This window comes from Scyliorhinus torazame, chromosome 26 (assembly GCF_047496885.1).
Source record: "Scyliorhinus torazame isolate Kashiwa2021f chromosome 26, sScyTor2.1, whole genome shotgun sequence".
NCBI classification, from domain to species: domain Eukaryota; kingdom Metazoa; phylum Chordata; class Chondrichthyes; order Carcharhiniformes; family Scyliorhinidae; genus Scyliorhinus; species Scyliorhinus torazame.
The window spans coordinates 24,818,873-24,840,784 of record NC_092732.1 but is presented as its reverse complement, the minus strand read 5'-3'; the positions used below and the strand labels follow the sequence as shown (position 1 = coordinate 24,840,784).

The window sequence follows — 21,912 nt, the reverse complement described above, 5'->3', positions numbered from 1 at the left end:
TCCGACAGTGCGGCGCTCCCTCAGTACTGACCCTCCGACAGTGCGGTGCTCCCTCAGTACTGACCCACCCACAGTGCGGTGCTCCCTCAGTACTGACCGTCCCACAGTGCGGTGCTCCCTCAGTACTGACCCTCCCACAATGCGGCGCTCCCTCAGTACTGACCCTCCCACAGTGCAGCGCTCCCTCAGTACTGACCCTCCCACAGTGCGGTGCTCGCTCAGTACTCACCCTCCCACTGTGTGGTGCTCCCTCAGTACTGAACCTCACACACTGTGGTGCACCCTCAGGACTAACCCTCCCACAGTGTGGTGCTCCCTCAGTACTGACCCTCCCACAGTGCGGCGCTCCCTCAGTACTGACCCTCCCACAGTGCGACGCTCCCTTGCTACTGACCCTCCCACAGTGAGGCGCTCCCTCAGTACTTACGCTCCGACAGTGCGGCGCTCCCTCAGTACTGACCCTCCCATAATGTGGTGCACCCTCAGTACTGACCCTCCCACAGTGCGGCACTCCCTCAGTACTGACCCTCCGACAGTGCGGCACTCCCTCAGTACTGACCCTCCCACAGTGCGGTGCTCCCTCAGTACTGACCCTCCCACAGTGCCGTGCCCCCTCAGTACTGACCCTCCCACAGTGCAGCACTCCCTCAGTACAGACCCTCCCACAGTGCGGTGCTCCCTCAGTACTGTCCCTCCCACAGTGCGGCGCTCCCTCAGCACTGACCCTCCCACAGTGCGGCGCTCCCTCAGTACTGACGCTCCCACAGTGCGGCGCTCCCTCAGCACTGACCCTCCGACAGTGCGGCGCTCCCTCAGTACTGACCCTCCGACAGTGCGGCACTCCCTCAGTACTGACCCTCCCACAGTGCGCTGCTCCCGCAGTACTGACCCTCCCACAGTGCGGCGCTCCCTCAGTACTGACCCTCCCACAGTGCGGTGCTCCCTCAGTACTGACCCTCCCACAGTGCAGCACTCCCTCAGTACTGACCCTCCCACAGTGCGGTGCTCCCTCAGTACTGACCCTCCGACAGTGCGGCGCTCCCTCAGTACTGACCCTCCCACAGTGCGGTGCTCCCTCAGTACTGACCCTCCCACAGCGCGCCGCTCCCTCAATACTGACCCTCCCTCAGTGCGGTGCTCCCTCAGTACTGACCCTCCCACAGTGCGGTGCTCCCTCAGTACTGACCCTCCCACAGTGTGGTGCTCCCTCAGATCTGACCCTCCGACAGTGCGGTGCTCCCTCAGTACTGACACTCCCACAGTGCGGGGCTCCCTCAGTACTGCCCCTCCCACAGTGCCACACTCCCTCAGTACTGACCCACCCACAGTGTGGTGCTCCCTCAGTACTGTCCCTCCCACAGTGTGGTGCACCCTCAGTACTGACCCTCCGACAGTGTGGCACTCCCTCAGTACTGACCTTCCCACAGTGCGCTGCTCCCGCAGTACTGCCCCTCCCACAGTGCGGTGCTCCCTCAGTACTGACACTCCCACAGTGCGACGCTCCCTCAGTACTGACCCTCCGACAGTGCGGTGCTCCCTCAGTACTGACCCTCCCACAGTGTGGTGCTCCCTCAGATCTGACCCTCCGACAGTGCGGTGCTCCCTCAGTACTGACACTCCCACAGTGCGGGGCTCCCTCAGTACTGACCCTCCCACAGTGTGGTGCTCCCTCAGATCTGACCCTCCGACAGTGCGGTGCTCCCTCAGTACTGACACTCCCACAGTGCGGGGCTCCCTCAGTACTGCCCCTCCCACAGTGCCACACTCCCTCAGTACTGACCCACCCACAGTGTGGTGCTCCCTCAGTACTGTCCCTCCCACAGTGTGGTGCACCCTCAGTTCTGACCCTCCGACAGTGTGGCACTCCCTCAGTACTGACCTTCCCACAGTGCGCTGCTCCCGCAGTACTGCCCCTCCCACAGTGCGGTGCTCCCTCAGTACTGACACTCCCACAGTGCGACGCTCCCTCAGTCCTGCCCCTCCCACAGTGCAGTGCTCCCTCAGTACTGACACTCCCACAGTGCGACGCTCCCTCAGTACTGACCCTCCGACAGTGCGGTTCTCCCTCAGCACTGACCCTCCGACAGTGCGGCGCTCCCTCAGTACTGACCCTCCCACAGTGCGACGCTCCCTCAGTACTGACCCTCCGACAGTGCGCTGCTCCCGCAGTACTGACCCTCCCACAGTGCGGCGCTCCCTCAGTACTGACCCTCCGACAGTGCGGCGCTCCCTCAGTACTCACCCTCCCACAGTGCGGTGCCCCCTCAGCACTGACCCTCCCACTGTGCGGTGCTCCCTCAGGTACTGACCTTCCCACAGCGCGGCGCTCCCTCAGTTCTGACCCTCTGACAGTGCGGTGGTCGCTCAGCACTGACCCTCCCACAGCGCGGCGCTCCCTCTGTTCTGACCCTCTGACAGTCCGGTGGTCCCTCAGCACTGACCCTCCCACAGAGCGGTGCTCCCTCAGTACTGACCCTCCCACAGTGCGGCGCTCCCTCAGTACTGACCCTCCGACAGTGCGGCGCTCCCTCAGTACTGACCCTCCCACAGTGCGGTGCCCCCTCAGCACTGACCCTCCCACAGTGTGGTGCACCCTCAGTACTGACCCTCCCACAGTGCGGTGCTCCCTCAGTACTGACCCTCCCACAGTGCGGCGCTCCCTCAGTACTGACCCTACCACAGTGTGGTGCTCCCTCAGTACTGACCCTCCCACAGTGCGGCACTTCCTCAGTACTGACCCTCCCACAGTGTGGTGCACCATCAGTACTGACCCTCCGACAGTGCAGCGCTCCCTCAGTACTGACCCTCCCACAGTGCTGCGCTCCCTCAGTACTGACCCTCCCACAGTGCGGCGCTCCCTCAGTACTGACCCCCCGACAGTGCGGCGCTCCCTCAGTACTGACCCTCCGACAGTGCAGCGCTCCCTCAGTACTGACCCTCCCACAGTGCGGTGCTCCCTCAGTACTGACCCTCCCACAGTGCGGCGCTCCCTCAGTACTGACCCTCCGAAAGTGCGGCGCTCCCTCAGTCCTGACCCTCCGACAGTGTGGCGCTACCTGAGTACTGCCCCTCCCATAGTGCGGCACTCCCTCAGTACTAACCTTCCCACAGTGCGCTGCTCCCGCAGTACTGACCCTCCCACAGTGCGGTGCTCCCTCAGTACTGACCCTCCCGCAGTGTGGTGCTCCCTCAGTACTGCCCCTCCCACACTGCGGTGCTCCCTCAGTACTGACCCATCCACAGTGCGGTACTCCCTCAGTCCTGACCCTCAGATAGTGTGGCGCTCCCTCAGTACTGACCCTCCCACAGTGCTGCGCTCCCTCAGTACTGACCCTCCCACAGTGCGGAGCTCCCTCAGTACTGACCCTCCGACTGTGCAGCGCTCCCTCAGTACTGACCCTCCCACAGTGCGGCACTCCCTCAGTACTGACCCTCTCACAGTGCGGCGCTCGCTCAGTACTGACCCTCCCACAGTGTGATGCACCCTCAGTACTGACCCTCCGACAGTGCGGCACTCCCTCAGTTCTGACCCCCCCCCCACAGTGCGGCACACCCTCTGTGCTGACCCTCCCACAGTGTGGTGCACCCTCAGTACTGACCCTCCGACAGTGCGGTGCTCCCTCAGTACTGACCCCCCCACAGTGCGGCACACCCTCATTACTGACCCTCTCACAGTGCGACGCTCCCTCAGTACTGACCCTCCCACAGTGCGGTGCTCCCTCAGTACTGACCCTCCGACTGTGCGGCGCTCCCTCAGTACTGACCCTCCCATAGTGCGGTGCTCCCTCAGTACTGACCCTCCCACAGTGCGGTGCTCCCTCAGTACTGACCCTCCGACAGTGCGAATCTCCCTCTGTACTGACCCTCCGACTGTGCGGCACACCCTCAGTACTGACCCTCCCACAGTGCGACGCTCCCTCAGTACTGACCCTCCGACAGTGCAGCGCTCCCTCAGTACTGACCCTCCCACAGTGCGGCGCTCCCTCCGTACTGACCCTCCCACAGTGCGGTGCTCCCTCAGTACTGACCCTTTCACAGTGTGGTGCCCCCCTCAGTACTGACCATCCCACAGTGTGGTGCACCCTCAGCACTGACCCTCCGACAGTGCGGCACTCCCTCAGTACTGACCCTCCCACAGTGCGGTGCTCCCTCAGTACTGACCCTCCCACAGTGCGGCACTCCCTCAGTACAAACCCTCCCACAGTGTGGTGCTCCCTCAGTACTGACCCTCCCACAGTGTGGCGCTCCCTCAGTATTGACCCTCCCACAGTGTGGTGCACCCTCAGTACTGACCCTCACTCAGTGCGGCACTCCCTCAGTACTGACCCTCCCACAGTGCGGCGCTCCCTCAGTACTGACGCTCGAGTGCGGCACTCCCTCAGTACTGATCCTCCCACAGTGTGGTGCTCCCTCAGTACTGACCCTCCCATAGTTCGGTGCTCCCTCAGTACTGACCCTCCGACAGTGCGTCGCTCCCTCAGTACTGAACCTCCGACAGTGCGGCGGTCCCTCAGTACTGACCCTCCGACAGTGCGGCGCTCCCTCAGTACTGACCCTCCGACAGTCAGTGCTCCCTCAGTACTGACCCTCGCACAGTGCAGCGCTCCCTCAGTACTGACCCTCCCACAGTGCGGCGCTCACCCAGTACTGACCCTCCCACAGTGCGGTGCTCCCTCAGTACTGACCCTCCGACAGTGCGGTACTCCCTCAGTACTGACGCTCCGACAGTGCGGCGCTCCCTCAGCACTGACCCTCCCACAGTGCGGTGCTCCCTCAGTACTGACCCTCCCACAGTGTGGTGCTCCCTCAGTACTGACCCTCCCACAGTGTGGCACTACCTCAGTACTGACCCTCCCACAGTGTGGTGCCCCCTCAGTACTGACCCTCCCACAGTGTGGTGCTCCCTCAGTACTGACCCTCCCACAGTGCGGTGCTCCCTCAGCACTGACCCTCCCACAGTGTGGTGCTCCCTCAGCACTGACCCTCCCACAGTGCGGTGCTCCCTCAGCACTGACCCTCCCACAGTGCAGTGCTCCCTCAGTACTGACGCTCCGACAGTGCGGCGCTCGCTCAGCACTGACCCTCCCACAGTGCGGTGCTCCCTCAGTACTGACCCTCCCACAGTGTGGTGTAACTCTGTACTGACCCTCCCACAGTGCGTCGCTCCCTCAGTACTGACCCTCCCACAGTGCGGTGCTCCCTCAGTACTGACCCTCCCACAGTGTGGTGCTCCCTCTGTACTGACCCTCCCACAGTGCGGTGCTCCCTCAGTACTGACCCTCCAACAGTGTGGTGCTCCCTCAGTACTGACCCTCCGACAGTGCAGCGCTCCCTCAGTACTGACGCTCCCACAGTGCGGCGCTCCCTCAGTACTGACCCTCCGACAGTGCGGCAATCCCTCAGTACTGACCCTCGCTCAGTGCGGCACTCCCTCAGTACTGACCCTCCCACAGTGTGGTGCACCCTCAGTACTGACCCTCCGACAGTGCGGCGCTCCCTCAGTACTGACGCTCCCAGAGTGCGGCACTCCCTCAGTACTGATCCTCCCACAGTGTGGTGCTCCCTCAGTACTGACCCTCCCACAGTGCGGTGCTCCCTCTGTACTGACCGTTCCACAGTGCGGTGCTCCCTCAGTACTTACCCTCCCACAGTGCAGCACCCCCTCAGTACTGACCCTCCCACAGTGCGGCGCTCCCTCAGTACTGACCCTCCCACAGTGCGGCACTCCCTCAGTACGGACCCTCCCACAGTGTGGTGCTCCCTCAGTACTGACATTCCCACAGTGCAGCACTCCCTCAGTACTGACCCTCCCACAGTGCGGCACTCCCTCAGTACTGACATTCCCACAGTGCGGCGCTCCCTCAGTACTGACCCTCCCACAGTGTGGCACTCCCTCAGTACTGACCCTCCCACAGTGCGGCGCTCCCTCAGTACTGACCCTCCCACAGTGCGGCGCTCCCTCAGCACTGACCCTCTCACAGTGCGGCGCTCCCTCAGTACTGACCCTCCGACAGTGCGGCGCTCCCTCAGTACTGACCCTCCCACAGTGCGGCGCTCCCTCAGTACTGACCCTCCCACAGTGGGGCGCTCCCTCAGTACTGACCCTCCCACAGTGCGGTGCTCCCTCAGTACTGACCCTCCCACAGTGCGGCGCTCCCTCAGTACTGACCCTCCCACAGTGCGGTGCTCCCTCAGTACTGACCCTCCCACAGTGCGGTGCTATCTCAGTACTGACCCTCCCACAGTGCGGCGCTCCCTCAGTACTGACCCTCCCACAGTGCGGTGCTCCCTCAGTACTGACCCTCCCACAGTGCGGTGCTCCCTCAGTACTGACCCTCCCACAGTGTGGTGCTCCCTCAGTACTGACCCTCCCACAGTGCGGCACTCCCTCAGTACTGACCCTCCCACAGTGTGGTGCTCCCTCAGTACTGACCCTCCCACAGTGCGGCACTCCCTCAGTACTGACCCTCCCACAGTGCGGCACTCCCTCAGTATTGACCCTCCCACAGTGCGGCGCTCCCTCAGTGCTGACCCTCCCACAGTGCGGCGCTCCCTCAGTACTGACCCTCCCACAGTGTGGTGCTCCCTCAGTACTGACCCTCCCACAGTGCGGCACTACCTCGGTACTGACCCTCCCACAGTGTGGTGCTCCCTCAGTACTGACCCTCCCACAGTGTGGTGCTCCCTCAGTACTGATCCTCCCACAGTTCGCTGCTCCCTCAGCACTGACCCTCCCACAGTGTGGTGCTCCCTCAGCACTGACCCTCCCACAGTGCGGTGCTCCCTCAGCACTGACCCTCCCACAGTGCAGTGCTCCCTCAGTACTGACGCTCCGACAGTGCGGCGCTCCCTCAGCACTGACCTTCCCACAGTGCGGTGCTCCCTCAGTACTGACCCTCCCACAGTGTGGTGCTCCCTCAGTACTGACCCTCCCACAGTGTGGCACTACCTCAGTACTGACCCTCCCACAGTGTGGTGCACCCTCAGTACTGACCCTCGCACAGTGCGGTGCTCCCTCAGCACCGACCCTCCCACAGTGCAGCGCTCCCTCAGCACTGACCCTCCCACAGTGTGGTGCTCCCTCAGCACTGACCCTCCCACAGTGCGGTGCTCCCTCAGCACTGACCCTCCCACAGTGCAGTGCTCCCTCAGTACTGACGCTCCGACAGTGTGGCGCTCCCTCAGCACTGACCCTCCCACAGTGCGGTGCTCCCTCAGTACTGACCCTCCCACAGTGTGGTGTACCTCAGTACTGACCCTCCGACAGTGCGGCGCTCCCTCAGTACTGACCCTCCGACAGTGCGGCACTCCCTCAGTACTGACCCTCCCTCAGTGCGGCACTCCCTCAGTACTGACTCTCCCACAGTGCGGCACTCCCTCAGTACTGACCCTCCCACAGTGCGGTGCTCCCTCAGTACAAACCCGCCCACAGTGCGGTGCTCCCTCAGTACTGACCCTCCCACAGTGTGGCGCTCCCTCAGTATTGACCCTCCCACAGTGTGGTGCACCTCAGTACTGACCCTCCGACAGTGCGGCAATCTCTCAATGCTGACCCTCACTCAGTGCGGCACTCCCTCAGTACTGACCCTCCCACAGTGCGGCGCTCCCTCAGTACTGACGCTCCCAGAGTGCGGCACTCCCTCAGTACTGATCCTCCCACAGTGTGGTGCTCCCTCAGTACTGACCCTCCCATAGTTCGGTGCTCCCTCAGTACTGACCCTCGCACAGTGCAGCACTCCCTCAGTACTGACCCTCCCACAGTGCGGCGCTCCCCCAGTACTGACCCTCCCACAGTGCGGCGCTCCCTCAGTACTGACCCTCCCACAGTGCGGTGCTCCCTCAGTACTGAACCTCCCACAGTGCGGCACTCCCTCACTACTCACTCTCCGACAGTGCGGTGCTCCCTCAGTACTGACCCTCCCACAGTGTGGTGCACCCTCAGTACTGACCCTCCGACAGTGCGGCACTCCCTCAGTACTGACCCTCCGACAGTGCGGCACTCCCTCAGTACTGACCCTCCCTCAGTGCGGCACTCCCTCAGTACAGACCCGCCCTCTGTGCGGCACTCCCTCAGTACTGACCCTCCCACAGTGTGGTGCTCCCTCAGTACTGACCCTCCGACAGTGCGGTGCTCCCTCAGTACTGACCCTCCCACAGTGCGTTGCTCCCTCAGTACTCACCCTCCCACAGTGCGGCGCTGCCTCTACTGACCCTCCCACAGTGCGGTGCTGCCTCAGTACTGACCCTCCCACAGTGCGGCGCTCCCTCAGCACTGACCCTCCGACAGTGCCGCGCTCCCTCAGTACTGACCCTCCCACAGTGCTGTGCTCCCTCAGTACTGCCCCTCCCACACTGCGGGGCTCCCTCAGTACTGACCCTCCCACAGTGCTGCGCTCCCTCAGTACTGACCCTCCCACAGTGCGGCGCTCCCTCAGTACTGACCCTCCCACAATGTGGCGCTCCCTCAGTACTGACCCTCTGACTGTGCAGCGCTCCCTCAGTACTGACCCTCGGACAGTGCGGCACTCCCTCAGTACTGACCTTCCCACAGTGCGCTGCTCCCGCAGTACTCACCCTCCCACAGTGCGGCACTCCCTCAGTACTGACCGTCCCACAGTGCGGTGCTCCCTCAGTACTGACCCTCCCACAGTGCGCTGCTCCCTCATTACTGACCCTCCCACAGTGTCGTGCTGCCTCAGTACTGACCCTCCCACAGTGCGGAGCTCCCTCAGTACTGACCCTCCCACAGTGCGACGCTCCCTCAGCACTGACCCTCCCACAGTGCGGTGCACCCTCAGTACTGACCCTCCCACAGTGCGGCACTCCCTCAGTACTGACCCTCCCACAGTGCGGTGCACCCTCAGTACTGACCCTCCCACAGTGCGGCACTCCCTCAGTACTGACCCTCCCACAGTGCGGCGCTCCCTCAGTACTGACCCTCCCACAGTGCGGTGCTCCCTCAGTACTGACCCTCCCACAGTGCGGCGCTCCCTCAGTACTGACCCTCCCACAGTGCGGTGCACCCTCAGTACTGACCCTCCCACAGTGCGGCACTCCCTCAGTACTGACCCTCCCACAGTGCGGCGCTCCCTCAGTACTGACCCTCCCACAGTGCGGTGCTCCCTCAGTACTGACCCTCCCACAGTGCGGCGCTCCCTCAGTACTGACCCTCCCACAGTGCGGCACTCCCTCAGTACTGACCCTCCCACAGTGCGGCACTCCCTCAGTACTGACATTCCGACAGTGCGGCGCTCCCTCAGTTCTGACCACCCCACAGTGCGGCGCTCCCTCAGGACTGACCATCCCACAGTGTGGTGCACCCTCAGCACTGACCCTCCGACAGTGCGGCACTCCCTCAGTACTGACATTCCGACAGTGCGGCGCTCCCTCAGTTCTGACCACCCCACAGTGCGGCACACCCTCAGGACTGACCATCCCACAGTGTGGTGCACCCTCAGCACTGACCCTCCGACAGTGCGGCACTCCCTCAGTACTGGCCCTCCCTTAGTGCGGCACTCCCTCAGTACTGACCCACCCACAGTGCGGCGCTCCCTCAGTACTGACCCTCCCACAGTGTGGTGCACCCTCAGTACTGACCCTCCGACAGTGAGGCAATCCCTCAGTACTGACCCTCGCTCAGTGCGGCACTCCCTCAGTACTGACCCTCCCACAGTGTGGTGCACCCTCAGTACTGACCCTCCGACAGTGCGGCACTCCCTCAGTACTGACCCTCCCACAGTGTGGTGCTCCCTCAGTACTGACCCTCCCACAGTGCGGTGCTCCCTCAGTACTGACCCTCCCACAGTGCGGTGCTCCCTCAGTACTGACCCTCCCACAGTGCAGCACTCCCTCAGTACTGACCCTCCCACAGTGCGGCGCTCCCTCAGTACTGACTCTCCCACAGTGCGGCACTCCCTCAGTACTGACCCTCCCACAGTGCGGCGCTCCCTCAGTACTGATCCTCCCTCAGTGCCGCACTCCCTCAGTACTGACAGCCCTCAGTGCGGCACTCCCTCAGTACTGACCCTCCCACAGTGCGGTGCTCCCTCAGTACTGACCCTTCGACAGTGCGGCACTCCCTCAGTACTGACCCTCCGACAGTGCGGCACTCCCTCAGTACTGACCCTCCCTCAGTGCGGCACTCCCTCAGTACTGACAGCCCTCAGTGCGGCACTCCCTCAGTACTGACCCTCCCACAGTGCGGTGCTCCCTCAGTACTGACCCTCCCACAGTGCGGCGCTCCCTCAGCACTGACCCTCCCACAGTGCGGCACTCCCTCAGTACTGCCCCTCCCACAGTGCAGTTCTCCCTCAGTACTGACCCTCCCACAGTGCGGTGCTCCCTCAGTACTGACCCTCCCACAGTGCGGTGTTCCCTGAGTTCTGACCCTCCCACAGTGCGGTGCTCCCTCAGTACTGACCCTCCGACTGTGCGGCGCTCCCTCAGTACTGACGCTCCGACAGTGCGGCGCTCCCTCAGCACTGACCCTCCCACAGTGCGGTGCTCCCTCAGTACTGACCCTCCCACAGTGCGTCGCTCCCTCAGTACTGACCCTCCCACAGTGCGGTGCTCCCTCAGTACTGACCCTCCCACAGTGCGGTGCTCCCTCAGTACTGACCCTCCCACAGTGTGGTGCTCCCTCAGTACTGACCCTCCCACAGTGCGGCACTCCCTCAGTACTGACCCTCGCTCAGTGCGGCACTCCCTCAGTACTGACCCTCCCACAGTGTGGTGCACCTTCAGTACTGACCCTCCGACAGTGCGGCGCTCCCTCAGTACTGACGCTCCCAGAGTGCGGCACTCCCTCAGTACTGATCCTCCCACAGTGTGGTGCTCCCTCAGTACTGACCCTCCCACAGTGCAGTGCCCACTCTGTACTGACCGTTCCACAGTGCGGTGCTCCCTCAGTACTTACCCTCCCACAGTGCGGCGCTCCCTCAGTACTGACCTTCCCACAGTGCGGCGCTCCCTCAGTACTGACCCTCCCACAGTGTGGTGCTCCCTCAGTACTGACCCTCCCACAGTGCAGCACCCCCTCAGTACTGACCTTCCCACAGTGCGGCGCTCCCTCAGTACTGACCCTCCCACAGTGCGGCGCTCCCTCAGTACTGACCCTCCCACAGTGCGGCGCTCCCTCAGTACTGACCCTTCCACAGTGCGGCACTCCCTCAGTACTGACCCTTCCACAGTGCGGTGCTCCCTCAGTACTGACCCTCCCACAGTGCGGCGCTCCCTCAGTACTGACCCTCCCACAGTGTGGTGCTCCCTCAGTACTGACCCTCCCAGATTGCGGTTCTCCCTCAGTACTGACCCTCCCACAGTGCGGTGCTCCCTCAGTGCTGACCCTCCCACAGTGGGGCGCTCCCTCAGTACTGACCCTCCCACAGTGCGGCGCTCCCTCAGTACTGAACCTCCCACAGTGCGGCGCTCCCTCAGTACTGACCCTCCCACAGTGTGGCACTCCCTCAGTACTGACCCTCCCACAGTGTGGTGCTCCCTCAGTACTGACCCTCCCACAGTGCGGCGATCCCTCAGTACTGACCCTCCCACAGTGCAGCACTCCCTCAGTACTGACCCTCCCACAGTGCGGCGCTCCGTCAGTACTGACCCTCCCACAGTGCGGCGCTCCGTCAGTACTGACCCTCCCACAGTGCAGCACTCCCTCAGTACTGACCCTCCCACAGTGCGGCGCTCCGTCAGTACTGACCCTCCCACAGTGCAGCACTCCCTCAGTACTGACCCTCCCACAGTGCGGCGCTCCCTCAGTACTGACCCTCCCACAGTGCGGTGCTCCCTCAGTACTGACCCTCCCACAGTGCGGCGCTCCCTCAGCACTGACAATCCCACAGTGCGGCGCTCCGTCAGTACTGACCCTCCCACAGTGCAGCACTCCCTCAGTACTGACCCTCCCACAGTGCGGCGCTCCCTCAGTACTGACCCTCCCACAGTGCGGTGCTCCCTCAGTACTGACCCTCCCACAGTGCGGCGCTCCCTCAGCACTGACAATCCCACAGTGCGGTGCTCCCTCAGTACTGACCCTCCCACAGTGCGGCACTCCCTCAGTACTGCCCCTCCCACAGTGCAGTTCTCCCTCAGTACTGACCCTCCCACAGTGTGGTGCTCCCTCAGTACTGACCCTCCCACAGTGCGGCACTCCCTCAGTACTGACCCTCCCACAGTGTGGTACTCCCTCAGTACTGACCCTCCCACAGTGCGGCACTCCCTCAGTACTGACCCTCCCACAGTGCGGCACTCCCTCAGTATTGACCCTCCCACAGTGCGGCGCTCCCTCAGTACTGACCCTCCCACAGTGCGGCACTCCCTCAGTACTGACCCTCCCACAGTGTGGTGCTCCCTCAGTACTGACCCTCCCACAGTGCGGCACTACCTCGGTACTGACCCTCCCACAGTTCGCTGCTCCCTCAGCACTGACCCTCCCACAGTGTGGTGCTCCCTCAGCACTGACCCTCCCACAGTGCGGCGCTCCCTCAGTACTGACCCTCCCACAGTGCGGCGCTCCCTCAGCACTGACCCTCCCACAGTGCAGTGCTCCCTCAGTACTGACGCTCCGACAGTGCGGCGCTCCCTCAGCACTGACCCTCCCACAGTGCGGTGCTCCCTCAGTACTGACCCTCCCACAGTGTGGTGCTCCCTCAGTACTGACCCTCCCACAGTGTGGCACTACCTCAGTACTGACCCTCCCAAAGTGTGGTGCTCCCTCAGTACTGACCCTCCCACAGTGTGGTGCTCCCTCAGTACTGACCCTCCCACAGTGCGGTGCTCCCTCAGCACTGACCCTCCCACAGTGTGGTGCTCCCTCAGCACTGACCCTCCCACAGTGCGGTGCTCCCTCAGCACTGACCCTCCCACAGTGCAGTGCTCCCTCAGTACTGACGCTCCGACAGTGCGGCGCTCCCTCAGCACTGACCCTCCCACAGTGCGGGGCTCCCTCAGTACTGACCCTCCCACAGTGTGGCGCTCCCTCTGTACTGACCCTCCCACAGTGCGGTGCTCCCTCAGTACTGACCCTCCCACAGTGTGGTGCTCCCTCAGTACTGACCCTCCGACAGTGCCGCGCTCCCTCAGTACTGACGCTCCCACAGTGCGGCGCTCCCTCAGTACTGACCCTCCGACAGTGCGGCAATCCCTCAGTACTGACCCTCGCTCAGTGCGGCACTCCCTCAGTACTGACCCTCCCACAGTGTGGTGCACCCTCAGTACTGACCCTCCGACAGTGCGGCGCTCCCTCAGTACTGACGCTCCCAGAGTGCGGCACTCCCTCAGTACTGATCCTCCCACAGTGTGGTGCTCCCTCAGTACTGACCCTCCCACAGTGCGGTGCTCCCTCTGTACTGACCGTTCCACAGTGCGGTGCTCCCTCAGTACTTACCCTCCCACAGTGCAGCACCCCCTCAGTACTGACCCTCCCACAGTGCGGCGCTCCCTCAGTACTGACCCTCCCACAGTGCGGTGCTCCCTCAGTACTGACCCTCCCACAGTGTGGTGCTCCCTCAGTACTGACCCTCTCACAGTGCGGCACTCCCTCAGTACTGACCCTCCCACAGTGTGGTGCTCCCTCAGTACTGACCCTCACTCAGTGCGGCACTCCCTCAGTACTGACCCTCCCAAAGTGCGGCGCTCCCTCAGTACTGACGCTCCCAGAGTGCGGCACTCCCTCAGTACTGATCCTCCCACAGTGTGGTGCTCCCTCAGTACTGACCCTCCCATAGTTCGGTGCTCCCTCAGTACTGACCCTCCCACAGTGCGGCGCTCCCTCAGTACTGACCCTCCCACAGTGCGGCGCTCCCTCAGTACTGACCCTCCCACAGTGCGGCACTCCCTCAGTACTGACCCTTCCACAGTGTGGTGCTCCCTCAGTACTGACCCTCCCACAGTGCGGCACTCCCTCAGTACTGACCCTCCCACAGTGTGGTTCTCCCTCAGTACTGACCCTCCCACAGTGGGGCGCTCCCTCAGTACTGACCCTCCAACAGTGCGGTGCTCCCTCAGTACTGACCCTCACACAGTGCGGCGCTCCCTCAGTACTGACCCTCCCACAGTGCGGTGCTCCCTCAGTACTGACCCTCCCACAGTGGGGCGCTCCCTCAGTACTGACCCTCCCACAGTGCAGCACTCCCTCAGTACTGACCCTCCCACAGTGCGGCGCTCCCTCAGTACTGACCCTCCCACAGTGCAGCACTCCCTCAGTACTGACCCTCCCACAGTGCGGTGCTCCCTCAGTACTGACCCTCCCACAGTGCGGCGCTCCATCAGTACTGACCCTCCCACAGTGCGGTGCTCCCTCAGTACTGACCCTCCCACAGTGCGGTGCTCCCTCAGTACTGACCCTCCCACAGTGTGGTGCTCCCTCAGTACTGACCCTCCCACAGTGCGGCACTCCCTCAGTACTGACCCTCCCACAGTGAGGTGCTCCCTCAGTACTGACCCTCCCACAGTGCGGCACTCCCTCAGTACTGACCCTCCCACAGTGCGGCACTCCCTCAGTATTGACCCTCCCACAGTGCGGCGCTCCCTCAGTGCTGACCCTCCCACAGTGCGGCGCTCCCTCAGTACTGACCCTCCCACAGTGCGGCACTCCCTCAGTACTGACCCTCCCACAGTGCGGTGCTCCCTCAGTACTGACCCTCCCACATTGCGGCACTACCTCGGTACTGACCCTCCCACAGTGTGGTGCTCCCTCAGTACTGACCCTCCCACAGTGTGGTGCTCCCTCAGTACTGATCCTCCCACAGTTCGCTGCTCCCTCAGCACTGACCCTCCCACAGTGTGGTGCTCCCTCAGCACTGACCCTCCCACAGTGCGGTGCTCCCTCAGCACTGACCCTCCCACAGTGCAGTGCTCCCTCAGTACTGACGCTCCGACAGTGCGGCGCTCCCTCAGCACTGACCCTCTCACAGTGCGGTGCTCCCTCAGTACTGACCCTCCCACAGTGTGGTGCTCCCTCAGTACTGACCCTCCCACAGTGTGGCACTACCTCAGTACTGACCCTCCCACAGTGTGGTGCTCCCTCAGTACTGACCCTCCCACAGTGTGGTGCTCCCTCAGTACTGACCCTCCCACAGTGCGGTGCTCCCTCAGCACTGACCCTCCCACAGTGTGGTGCTCCCTCAGCACTGACCCTCCCACAGTGCGGTGCTCCCTCAGCACTGACCCTCCCACAGTGCAGTGCTCCCTCAGTACTGACGCTCCGACAGTGCGGCGCTCCCTCAGCACTGACCCTCCCACAGTGCGGTGCTCCCTCAGTACTGACCCTCCCACAGTGCGTCGCTCCCTCAGTACTGACCCTCCCACAGTGCGGTGCTCCCTCAGTACTGACCCTCCCACAGTGCGGTGCTCCCTCAGTACTGACCCTCCCACAGTGTGGTGCTCCCTCAGTACTGACCCTCCCACAGTGCGGCACTCCCTCAGTACTGACCCTCCCACAGTGTGGTGCTCCCTCAGTACTGACCCTCCCACAGTGCGGCACTCCCTCAGTACTGACCCTCCCACAGTGCGGCACTCATTCAGTATTGACCCTCCCACAGTGCGGCGCTCCCTCAGTGCTGACCCTCCCACAGTGCGGCGCTCCCTCAGTACTGACCCTCCCACAGTGTGGTGCTCCCTCAGTACTGACCCTCCCACAGTGCGGCACTTCCTCGGTACTGACCCTCCCACAGTGTGGTGCTCCCTCAGTACTGACCCTCCCACAGTGTGGTGCTCCCTCAGTACTGATCCTCCCACAGTTCGCTGCTCCCTCAGCACTGACCCTCCCACAGTGTGGTGCTCCCTCAGCACTGACCCTCCCACAGTGCGGTGCTCCCTCAGCACTGACCCTCCCACAGTGCAGTGCTCCCTCAGTACTGACGCTCCGACAGTGCGGCGCTCCCTCAGCACTGACCTTCCCACAGTGCGGTGCTCCCTCAGTACTGACCCTCCCACAGTGTGGTGCTCCCTCAGTACTGACCCTCCCACAGTGTGGCACTACCTCAGTACTGACCCTCCCACAGTGTGGTGCACCCTCAGTACTGACCCTCGCACAGTGCGGTGCTCCCTCAGCACCGACCCTCCCACAGTGCAGCGCTCCCTCAGCACTGACCCTCCCACAGTGTGGTGCTCCCTCAGCACTGACCCTCCCACAGTGCGGTGCTCCCTCAGCACTGACCCTCCCACAGTGCAGTGCTCCCTCAGTACTGACCCTCCGACAGTGCGGTGCTCCCTCAGCACTGACCCTCCCACAGTGCGGCACTCCCTCAGCACTGACCCTCCGACAGTGCGGCGCTCCCTCAGTACTGACGCTCCGACAGTGCGGCGCTCCCTCAGCACTGACCCTCCCACAGTGCGGTGCTCCCTCAGTACTGACCCTCCCACAGTGTGGTGTACCTCAGTACTGACCCTCCGACAGTGCGGCACTCCCTCAGTACTGACCCTCCGACAGTGCGGCACTCCCTCAGTACTGACCCTCCCTCAGTGCGGCACTCCCTCAGTACAGACCCGCCCTCAGTGCGGCGCTCCCTCAGTACTGACCCTCCCACAGTGTGGTGCTCCCTCAGTACTGACCCTCCCACAGTGTGGCGCTCCCTCAGTATTGACCCTCCCACAGTGTGGTGCACCTCAGTACTGACCCTCCGACAGTGCGGCAATCTCTCAATGCTGACCCTCACTCAGTGCGGCACTCCCTCAGTACTGACCCTCCCACAGTGCGGCGCTCCCTCAGTACTGACGCTCCCAGAGTGCGGCACTCCCTCAGTACTGATCCTCCCACAGTGTGGTGCTCCCTCAGTACTGACCCTCCCATAGTTCGGTGCTCCCTCAGTACTGACCCTCCCACAGTGGGGCGCTCCCTCAGTACTGACCCTCCGACAGTGCAGCGCTCCCTCAGTACTGACCCTCCCACAGTGCGGTGCTCCCTCAGTACTGACCCTCCCACAGTGCGGCGCTCCCTCAGTACTGACCCTCCCACAGTGCGGTGCTCCCTCAGTACTGACCCTCCCACAGTGGGGCGCTCCCTCAGTACTGACCCTCCCACAGTGCAGCACTCCCTCAGTACTGACCCTCCCACAGTGCGGTGCTCCCTCAGTACTGACCCTCCCACAGTGCGGCGCTCCCTCAGTACTGACCCTCCCACAGTGCGGTGCTCCCTCAGTACTGACCCTTCCACAGTGCGGTGCTCCCTCAGTACTGACCCTCCCACAGTGTGGTGCTCCCTCAGTACTGACCCTCCCACAGTGCGGCACTCCCTCAGTACTGACCCTCCCACAGTGAGGTGCTCCCTCAGTACTGACCCTCCCACAGTGCGGCACTCCCTCAGTACTGACCCTCCCACAGTGCGGCACTCCCTCAGTATTGACCCTCCCACAGTGCGGCGCTCCCTCAGTGCTGACCCTCCCACAGTGCGGCGCTCCCTCAGTACTGACCCTCCCACAGTGCGGCACTCCCTCAGTACTGACCCTCCCACAGTGCGGTGCTCCCTCAGTACTGACCCTCCCACATTGCGGCACTACCTCTGTACTGACCCTCCCACAGTGTGGTGCTCCCTCAGTACTGACCCTCCCACAGTGTGGTGCTCCCTCAGTACTGATCCTCCCACAGTTCGCTGCTCCCTCAGCACTGACCCTCCCACAGTGTGGTGCTCCCTCAGCACTGACCCTCCCACAGTGCGGTGCTCCCTCAGCACTGACCCTCCCACAGTGCAGTGCTCCCTCAGTACTGACGCTCCGACAGTGCGGCGCTCCCTCAGCACTGACCCTCCCACAGTGCGGTGCTCCCTCAGTACTGACCCTCCCACAGTGTGGTGCTCCCTCAGTACTGACCCTCCCACAGTGTGGCACTACCTCAGTACTGACCCTCCCACAGTGCGGCACTCCCTCAGCACTGACCCTCCCACAGTGCGGCACTCCCTCAGTACTGACCCCCCGACAGTGCGGCACTCCCTCAGTACTGACCCTCCCACAGTGTGGTGCTCCCTCAGTACTGACCCTCCCACAGTGCGGTGCTCCCTCAGCACTGACCCTCCCACAGTGTGGTGCTCCCTCAGCACTGACCCTCCCACAGTGCGGTGCTCCCTCAGCACTGACCCTCCCACAGTGCAGTGCTCCCTCAGTACTGACGCTCCGACAGTGCGGCGCTCACTCAGCACTGACCCTCCCACAGTGCGGTGCTCCCTCAGTACTGACCCTCCCACAGTGTGGTGCTCCCTCTGTACTGACCCTCCACAGTGTGGCACTCCCTCAGTACTGACCCTCCCACAGTGTGGTGCTCCCTCAGTACTGACCCTCCCACAGTGCGGCGCTCCCTCAGTACTGACCCTCCCACAGTGCGGCGCTCCCTCAGTACTGACCCTCCCACAGTGCGGCACTCCCTCAGTACTGACCCTTCCACAGTGTGGTGCTCCCTCAGCACTGACCCTCCCACAGTGCGGCGCTCCCTCAGCACTGACCCTCCCACAGTGCGGTGCTCTCTCAGTACTGACCCTCCCACAGTGTAGCACTCCCTCAGTACTGACCCTCTCACAGTGTGGTGCTCCCTCAGTACTGACCCTCCCACAGTGCGGCACTCCCTCAGTACTGACCCTCCCACAGTGCGGCGCTCCCTCAGTACTGACCCTCCCACAGTGCGGCACTCCCTCAGTACTGACCCTCCCACAGTGTGGTGCTCCCTCAGTACTGACCCTCCCACAGTGCGGCACTCCCTCAGTACTGACCCTCCCACAGTGTGGTGCTCCCTCAGTACTGACCCTCCCACAGTGTGGTGCTCCCTCAGTACTGACCCTCCCACAGTGCGGTGCTCCCTCAGCACTGACCCTCCCACAGTGCAGTGCTCCCTCAGTACTGACCCTCCGACTGTGTGGCGCTCCCTCAGTACTGACCCTCCCACAGTGCGGTGCTCCCTCAGTACTGACCCTCCCACAGTGCGATGCTCCCTCAGTACTGACCCTCCCACAGTGCGGCGCTCCCTCAGTACTGACCCTCCCACAGTGCGGTGCTCCCTCAGTACTTACCCTACCACAGTGCGTCGCTCCCTCAGTACTGACCCTCCCACAGTGCGGTGCTCCCTCAGTACTGACCCTCCCACAGTGCGGTGCTCCCTCAGTACTGACCCTCCCACAGTGCGGCACTCCCTCAGTAGTGACCCTCCCACAGTGTGGTGCTCCCTCTGTACTGACCCTCCCACAGTGTGGCACTCCCTCAGTACTGACCCTCCCACAGTGTGGTGCTCCCTCAGTACTGACCCTCCCACAGTGCGGCGCTCCCTCAGTACTGACCCTCCCACAGTGCGGCGCTCCCTCAGTACTGACCCTCCCACAGTGCGGCACTCCCTCAGTACTGACCCTTCCACAGTGTGGTGCTCCCTCAGTACTGACCCTCCCACAGTGCGGCGCTCCCTCAGTACTGACCCTCCCACAGTGCGGCGCTCCCTCAGTACTGACCCTCCCACAGTGCGGCACTCCCTCAGTACTGACCCTCCCACAGTGTGGTGCTCCCTCAGTACTGACCCTCCCACAGTGCGGCACTCCCTCAGTACTGACCCTCCCACAGTGTGGTGCTCCCTCAGTACTGACCCTCCCACAGTGTGGTGCTCCCTCAGTACTGACCCTCCCACAGTGCGGTGCTCCCTCAGCACTGACCCTCCCACAGTGCAGTGCTCCCTCAGTACTGACCCTCCGACTGTGTGGCGCTCCCTCAGTACTGACCCTCCCACAGTGCGGTGCTCCCTCAGTACTGACCCTCCCACAGTGCGGTGCTCCCTCAGTACTTACCCTACCACAGTGCGTCGCTCCCTCAGTACTGACCCTCCCACAGTGCGGTGCTCCCTCAGTACTGACCCTCCCACAGTGCGGTGCTCCCTCAGTACTGACCCTCCCACAGTGCGGCACTCCCTCAGTAGTGACCCTCCCACAGTGTGGTGCTCCCTCAGTACTGACCCTCCCACAGTGCGGCACTCCCTCAGTACTGACCCTCCCACAGTGTGGTGCTCCCTCAGTACTGACCCTCCCACAGTGTGGTGCTCCCTCAGTACTGACCCTCCCACAGTGCGGTACTCCCTCAGCACTGACCCTCCCACAGTGCAGTGCTCCCTCAGTACTGACCCTCCGACTGTGTGGCGCTCCCTCAGTACTGACCCTCCCACAGTGCGGTGCTCCCTCAGTACTGACCCTCCCACAGTGCGGTGCTCCCTCAGTACTTACCCTCCGACAGTGCATCGCTCCCTCAGTACTGACCCTCCCACAGTGCGGTGCTCCCTCAGTACTGACCCTCCCACAGTGTGGTGCTCCCTCAGTACTGCCCCTCCCACAGTGCGGCGCTCCCTCAGTACTGACCATGACATGGTTCAGCATGTTTCTTTAGAACTGCTTAATTGCCTTTTCGGTTTACAAGGCTGTACTTCCCTGAAGCCAGGGAAACAGGTCCCCTGTGTTAACCCTTTTCGGGACAGAGTCTGCTTAAAAAATAGAATAATCACAAGCTGTTCCAGAATGTTGTTAGTCCTTGACGATCGAGTATTTCCTTTGGTTAAAGTGCTTACGACAACCCAATGGGTAGAGAAGGATAAAATGTGATCCTAAACACTTTTGTTTTTTCCCGGGGTGTGTGGGGGGCGGTGGCTCGCGGAGCAGGGGGAATTACATTGCGGTGACGAGAGCCCTGGAGACCACACGGTACCCTGCACACGGAGACGGACCTGCTGCCCTGGGAGACACTGAGCTCCCACCTGGACTTCATCGAGCTGATCCTGAAGGAGACGCCCGGCTATGCCCTGCTGAGGTGAGGCCCCCCATAGTCAAACTGCCCCATCAATCCTGAACCCTCTCAGTGAGGGGAAAAGGAGAAGAGGGGAGGGGAGCAGGAGAGGGGAACCATGGAGGGAGAGATTGATGATGAGCAAAGGGTTAAAAGTTAGAACTCGGGTATTTAGACGAATGAGAGGTGATGTCCTTCAATCCTCTGGAGTCTTCTGGTGTAAAGATCCCGGACAATAACCCCAAGATTTTATTTAATTTGTAAACCTCTGAGGGAAGTATACTTCAGACCCGGAGTGATTTCACTGACCAACAGTCAGCATTTATAATAAAACAAACTTTATTCTTAACACAGGACCAAACGCATTACAGTCGCAGAAAATAGCTTTTCAATTGACTGTTAAACAATTCGTAACACTAATATTTACCTTATAGCTGATGTCATTTCAATCTCCAATTAAGCAAAATGCGGCAGTTCAAAAACCACTTGTAAATAAAGTTAGCAAACACAGGGGCACTGTGTAGGGGGTGACTGGGCAGATTTCATAGAATTTACAGTGCAGAAGGAGGCCATTCGGCCCATCGAGTCTCCACCGGCTCTTGGAAAGAGCACCCTACCCAAGGTCCACACCTCCACCCCATCCCCATAACCAGTAACCCCACCCAACACTAAGGGAAACTTTGGACCACTAAGATGCAATTTATCACGGCCAATCCACCTAACCTGCACATCTTTGGACTGTGGGAGGAAACCGGAGCACCCGGAGGAAACCCACGCACACACGGGGAGGATGTGCGGACTCCACACAGACAGTAACCCAGCCGGAATCGAACCTGGGACCCTGGAGCTGTGAAGCAACAGTGCTATCCACTTGTGCTACCGTGCTGCCTTAAATGCGGAGGGGTGAGTGGGGGATGGGGAGGGGGTGAGTGGGGGAGTGGGGGGGATGGGGTGAGTGGGGGATGGAGTGTGTGGGGGAGGGGGGTGAATGGGGATGGGGAAGGGGTGAGTGGGGGATGGGGAGGGGGTGAGTGGGGGATGGGAGGGGTTGAGTGGGGGATGGGGAGGGGTTGAGTAGGGATGGGAGGGGGTGAGTGGGGGATGGGGAGGGGGTTGAGTGAGGGATGGGGAGGGGGTGAGTGGGGGATGGGGTAAGTGGGGGATGTGGGGTGAG

General features: G+C 62.4%; 3 protein-coding genes across 3 annotated transcripts in view; 2 read left to right on the top strand and 1 right to left on the bottom strand.

Moving 5' to 3' along the window:
- LOC140402854 (aminopeptidase Ey-like) overlaps positions 1-21,122 on the top strand; it is a 325,234-nt gene extending 304,112 nt beyond the window's left edge. The window contains exons 14-15 of the mRNA XM_072490479.1: positions 20,615-20,762; positions 21,093-21,122. Coding sequence (XP_072346580.1) covers positions 20,615-20,762; positions 21,093-21,122 — 178 coding nt within the window. The remainder of the gene's footprint in view (positions 1-20,614; positions 20,763-21,092) is intronic.
- LOC140402849 (NAD(P)H-hydrate epimerase-like) overlaps positions 1-21,912 on the top strand; it is a 923,606-nt gene that overhangs the window by 305,133 nt on the left and 596,561 nt on the right. The gene's annotated exons all lie outside the window — the stretch shown is intronic.
- Positions 21,127-21,912, bottom strand: part of LOC140402853 (brevican core protein-like) — a 68,699-nt gene continuing 67,913 nt past the window's right edge. The window contains exon 7 of the mRNA XM_072490478.1: positions 21,127-21,134. Within this exon, the coding sequence (XP_072346579.1) occupies positions 21,127-21,134 (8 nt within the window). The remainder of the gene's footprint in view (positions 21,135-21,912) is intronic.